Genomic DNA, 6061 nt, shown 5'->3' on the forward strand with positions numbered 1-6061 from the left:
GGGGGGGGGGGGGTGGTGGGCTTGCTCCATGGCTAGTTCTCATGAGCTGCACAGCTTCTAGTATAAAAAATGGCCAGGTCTGTGTAAATTAGAAAAGTTGGGAATAACGTATCTGTTTAATTCAATTGGAGGACACGTCTTCTCTGAATATTAAAGATCTCCGGCAAAAGTATTAACCCCTGTAGTGGGGCTACCCCTGCGCTGCAAGGGTTAATTGCTCATTTTCATCTAGGGACTGAAATAAAAAAAAAAGTTATACTCACCCAAACCTCGCAGCCAGCCGGCTGTCAGCGCTTCCTCCAGCTTCTCTCGTATGCTGCAGTGATGATATGTCCCTCAGTGTCCTCAAGTTGTATACACTGTGTATAGAACTTGATGACTCATGGACCTTAGACCACTGCAGCGAAGGCGGAGAGAAGCTCTAGGGAGCAATCTAACCGCAAGCCGGCTCGGAGGATCAGGCGTGTATAACTTTATTTTAGTCCGTAAATGAAAATGAGCAAATAACCCCTGCAGTGCAGGGTAGCCCCACTGCAAGGGTTAATAAAAATGTTTTCTTGGAGTTCTTTAAATCAAAGCTTATGAAACCTATTTGATAAACATCTGTGCTTTCTGATATTCCCTATTGAAGTCATGTAGTTATAAGGTTGCCACTCGCCTACACACCGAATCACATGAACTAATGTTAAACAGCCAAGTCTATAAGTTAAAGGCCAACTCCAAGCATGTTTTTTTATTTTTTTATTCTTTGGGATGGAGTAGGTAGAGGTGGAGAATATATTCAATAGGGATATATTCTCCACCTTGCTGTCAGAAAAAGAAGTGCTGCAAAGCCTTTCCAACAGGGAGACAGACACAAATGCATTTTTCGTAGAGTGGGGTAGAATTGGAACATTTGTCCGAGTGGAAACCACATACTATAATTCTTATATGTGTATTATAAAGACAGTATATGAGGGGACATCTCCTCAGGCAGAAATAAAATAATAATAATAAAAAAAAAAAACTTACAGGGTTATTCATTAAAGGGTGAAAAGTGTGGAGAAGGCAGGAGAAGTAAACAATCTAGGCCAAAATGGCTCATTTGGAAAAATGTTCCAATTCATCTCACTTTCTAGATCAGCTATGTTGTCCTAGATTGTCAACATCTGCTGCCTTCTCCAAACTCTTCACCCTTTAGGCTGGGTTTACACCTAGGCGTATTGAATATGCGCGTTTGTTGCGCGTTTTTACCGCGATTCGCCCGTTTCCGAGGGCTACTTGGTTGTATCCCAATGGACCAATGGAAACGCGAGACCAAAACGCCCCAAATAAGTACATGTACTTCTTTGGGCGTAGGCCGTTTTGTATCGCGTTCGGACGGGTGGAAATACGGCAAGGTGTGAACCAGACCCATTGAATACAATGGGATTTAGATGTTTGAGTGTTTTGTAGAGTGTTCGTCGAGCGTTGAACGCGCAACAAAACGTTCAGGTGTGAACCAGGCCTTAGTGAATAACCCTGTTATTGTCAACATCTGGGCTGTGAAGCTGAACTCCAGACTTAAAACTAGGGATGCACTTATACCGGTATCGAGTACAAATAGTTAAGGAAGCCAGGAGGCGAGTCATTACACAGCGCCCGGAAGCCGGGCAGCGTGTAATGACTGGCTGCCTGGCTTCCTGATACCGGACGTTCGGGCATCGGGCTAGGCATCGGAGCATTTTGGCGAGTACTTGCTCAAATACTCTGTATCGTCACCAATACTAGTATCGATATTGGTGCATCCCTAATTAAAACATATTGGCTTCACTGATAGTTGCACATACATAATAGCATTGTGTTCTTTGTATAGGCATCCTGCGTGCTGAGAAACAACTGGCTCTATGTGCACAGCCTTTTTTCTGCATTTCCACTTTTACAGCCAACATTACATAGCTTAAACATATTTTAAAACGGCTGCTCCCGTTTTTTAGTGCTTTTTACTCGCTTAACAATTCTTCCTAGCTCCCCCCATGTAATGTTGAGGAGTATGTGTTTGTGTTTTTAAAGGGGGGGTAATATTTACACTCGGCACTCAGGCCACAGCTGGACCATTGATGTTTGATTGCACGGACACTGTGGATGCTGAATTTGTACTTGTATTGATCTAGCTTCATGCAAAGTACAGCTCTGCAAAAAGGAATGTTGGGGAAAAAAACAACAGTCTTTAACCCCTTCGTGACTGACGACGACGTACGATCCCCTCCCCGTTCTATGGGACCCGGGAGCGATGCAGATTGCATCACTTCCGGTCCCTGGGCTGTCAGTTCTGGGCTCCTGCAGCCCAGCTATAAGCTATTGAAGTGCGATCTGCACTTCAATAGCTTATTTCCAGTGTAAAGGTGACACTGAGGGTCTTTTGGACCCCCAGCATCACCTTAAAGAGGACCTGTCACCACCATCTGCTATTACATGGGGGGGCTTGCAAGCCCCCCCATGTGATAGCAGTCAAAGTAAAGTAAAAAAAAAAAAAAAACAGTTTTTAAAATTAAAATGAAATAAAATAAATCTAATAATAATAAAAAAAAATTTTAAAAGTCCCCCGCGAGCACGCGCGTCGCCACGTAAACACGCGTCGGGTGCGCCTATGTATGAAAACGACGAACGCGCTACACATGTTGGGTATCGCCGCGCACGCCGGAGTGAGAGCAATAATTCTAGGGCCAGTATTTTGGGGCATCTCTAAATTGATAACCTGTAGGGGCTTTTAAAGTGTCTTTTATGGACTTTTTGGGGTACTGCAGTTTTTCGCCGTTTCACAGACGCACGCAATTTGTAACCTAGGCATGTTGGGTATCGTTTTACTCGTTGTAACCTCATCTTTTATATTTCATTACAAAATTGGTATTTTGTTGTGTTGTGGGACATTTAATTAAATTTTTTACTAAATGTTGGGTTTTAATAAGGAGTTGCGCTAATATTTGCAACTACCACCATTTTATTCTATAGGGTCTTGGCATTCAGAAAATATATAATGTTTGGGGGTTTTAAGTCATTTTCAGGCCTAAAATGTGGAATATAACATGGGTGCAAAAAAATGAAGAAAAGGCCTCAGTCATGAAGGGGTTAAATAATGTCGTAGAACACGTGCCTATAGCTGCCATTCTAAAAATCACTTTAGGCAAAATATATATATCTATATAGATATAGATCTATATATAGATATAGATATATATATCTATATAGATATATATCTAGATATATATAATTTTATAATCCACTAGCTAATATTAACATGTTGTTTACACACACATAAGACTTGCTGCTTGTTTATCTTGTAGACAGAAATATTGTAGTGTGGTGTGTTGTTGTATGATGTGTATTTGGCTCAGTTGGGGAGATGTGTGGGTGTAGTACAGAAACCACAGCACTGACAGGCATTCAGCGGAGCACCAGGAGCATGAGACCCGGGGAGTTTTGCAAGGTTCTAGGAATCAAGTCAGCATATTTTTTTTATTTATTTGCCAAGCTGACCTCTCCCTCCTGCTTGGAAGATGAATCTGCCCTGTCATCGGGCCAGATTCAGCAGCATTTCCAATTTTCATTCAAACTGAAAACGGTTACTTCAAATTTAAATGTTTGTCTTGGCACCATTGGCTTGTAAATTTACGTGTGTTATATTATCTTCCCTGAATCATCCCAGCTGCTTTGAATACGCACACAAATAAGTTGCCTCAGTTTTGGTTGATTTGCATTTATATTTTACTGGCATACCCTTTAATTCCATATGTTCTGACACGTGGCATGATATGTATATATTAAGGTGTTTTTTGGGGGTTTTTTTTAAGACCAGTGCAAGCTTTTGACCAAGAGTCTACATCTGGTGCTTTCAACACAGGTTTTCCAGATGGATACTGTGACGACATGGTGATGAGTTTATAAGTTAAATGTGTATTGGTGTTGGGTTATGTTTTGAGTGCGTTATGTTGTGTGACCTGGTTATGGAAAGACTATCAGCACCATCCCTCGTTATCTCCCATTGTACTCTGAGGGAGCTCAGAACAATGACATACCAATGGTTTCTGCCCACCACATATAAATGAACCCCTTGTGGTGTATGTAAACCCTAGCAATGATCTTCTCCAATTTTCTTAAATATAGCTTTGGAAGCATTTTGTCATATCTGTTGTTATATCTGTTTGATAATTGTAGGCGGGAGAACATCTTCTGGGCTTTGATTAGAATTTCCAAATGCAAACTAAATTTAATAAAGCAGAAATATGTTCCACCAAAATGTGAACTGAATAAAGGTTTTTTTTGTTGTTTTTTTTGAACAAGATGCCTGCTTGCAACAGGTTCATTACTACCTCTTCTGTGTACTGTATGGAGTTGGGTGGAAAATTGTCAGCCAAACAGTAACTGCTTCCAATTAGATGCAGTCGCTGTTCAGGTATACAGCCATTCATAGGTATCGACTGTCTGAATACTATAGCCAGCAGGTGAGACTCTTCCATTCACAGTGCTTAGTGCGAATGAATGAGGGAAATCAATGTGGGTATGGCTAGCTGAAGTTTTCATTAGAACACAGCCTGAATAAAGAAGCCAGTTTCTTGCCAGCATGCAGCAGAGGAGTAATTCTCTCTGTGTAGAAGTAGTGGTCTCTCTGCAGAACTCTTACACGCCCCCTGCTAGGTTTAGAGCTTTCATATTAGCAGGGAGCATGAGCTTTGGTGGTTGCAGAGTTATAGGTCTGACTCAGCAGGGGGCTTGTCAGACCTATGCAGAGTGACCACTGCTTCCCTACAGAGATCAGGTATCCTTCTCTCTAGCATGCTGGCAGGTAACCGGCTTTTCTGCTCTGGCTGTGCTTGTAAGAGGAACTGTACCACTTATCACACCTTTTTTGTTTCGATTTATCTTCACTGTATTTAGCAGATTTAAACTGAAAGTTCAATTGGGCTTTAAAGAACAACTCCAAGGGTTAATAAAAGTTGTAACTGGAGTTAACTGCTTTGGATGTTTTTTGCAAAACAGCATTGGCACATTTGAAGTTAAAAACAGATAATAATTCAGTTTGAAAATAAACTTTTTATAAAAATCAATTACAATTGACCTCAAACCACCGTTCCCCTTTACATGTAGCAGGTTGTTTTATTGTGGTTTTTTTTTTTTGGAAACCAGATGTGTTCATTGTGCACTCTCTCTTGGCGGAGTCAGGGATCTTTGTAATGCAGATGTAAAATATTCTGAACTGATGCCCTTTATTTTGCTTCTCTCCCATGCACAGGAGATAAAGCTTTGGATGGTTACAGCAAGAAGAAATATGTCTGCAAGCTGCTGTTTATCTTCCTACTTGGCCATGACATTGACTTTGGCCACATGGAGGCAGTGAATCTGCTCAGTTCCAACAAGTACACGGAGAAGCAGATTGTGAGTCAGACATTTTAATATCTTTTACAGTGCTAAGATCTTGTACATTTTTACGTTTTTGGCATGGGAAATATGTGTCTAAGAGGACCTGTGACTAAAAAAAAAACAGTCATGAGAGAAATACAACCATTGCCAACCTCTTTCTAAAAATGTTAGAAGATGCAACTACTTGTTGATCTTGTCAGAAATCAAGCTGGCAGATTCCTGTGTCTTTTGCAGTGTTTTCTTCAAGCAATGTTATTCGCCCTGCCTAATTTACCTCTGTGAACTACAGAGCACTACCCTCCTTTTGTAATAAGAGGGTTGTCCTGTAGTACTAACACTTCTTGTCCTAGAGTGACAATGCTGCTTTTCCATAGATACAGTACAGTGAGTGAGAGTTGCTTCCCTGGACTGGAAGTGTTATTTTGCAGGATTACTAAGTGAAAAGAAGCCTGAAAATTGAAAGCTAATGCAGCCACTTGTTCTTCTTAAAGCCACACTCCGAAAAAAAATATTTTTTTATCCACTGCACTGGGTGAGTAAATTATTAAAAGGCTGTGTGTTAAGACACTAGATGGTGCTAAGGTGTTCGACTCAGTAGAATGGCGCTTCCTTTTGAAGAGCAGGTATGGATTCGGACCTATCTTTATTAAATTGGTGCATAGTCTTTATTAGGCTCCAGTGGCTA

At 41.0% G+C, this 6061-nt stretch overlaps 1 protein-coding gene across 2 annotated transcripts in view; it reads left to right on the forward strand.

Moving 5' to 3' along the window:
- AP2A2 (adaptor related protein complex 2 alpha 2 subunit) overlaps positions 1-6061 on the forward strand; it is a 78775-nt gene that overhangs the window by 31264 nt on the left and 41450 nt on the right. For both annotated transcript variants that reach the window (XM_018565662.1, XM_018565663.1), the window contains exon 3: positions 5249-5391. In XM_018565662.1, the coding sequence (XP_018421164.1) occupies positions 5249-5391 (143 nt within the window). The remainder of the gene's footprint in view (positions 1-5248; positions 5392-6061) is intronic.

Source organism: Nanorana parkeri, unplaced genomic scaffold, assembly GCF_000935625.1.
Source record: "Nanorana parkeri isolate BGI_ZX_2015 unplaced genomic scaffold, ASM93562v1 scaffold870, whole genome shotgun sequence".
Lineage (NCBI taxonomy): Eukaryota > Metazoa > Chordata > Amphibia > Anura > Dicroglossidae > Nanorana > Nanorana parkeri.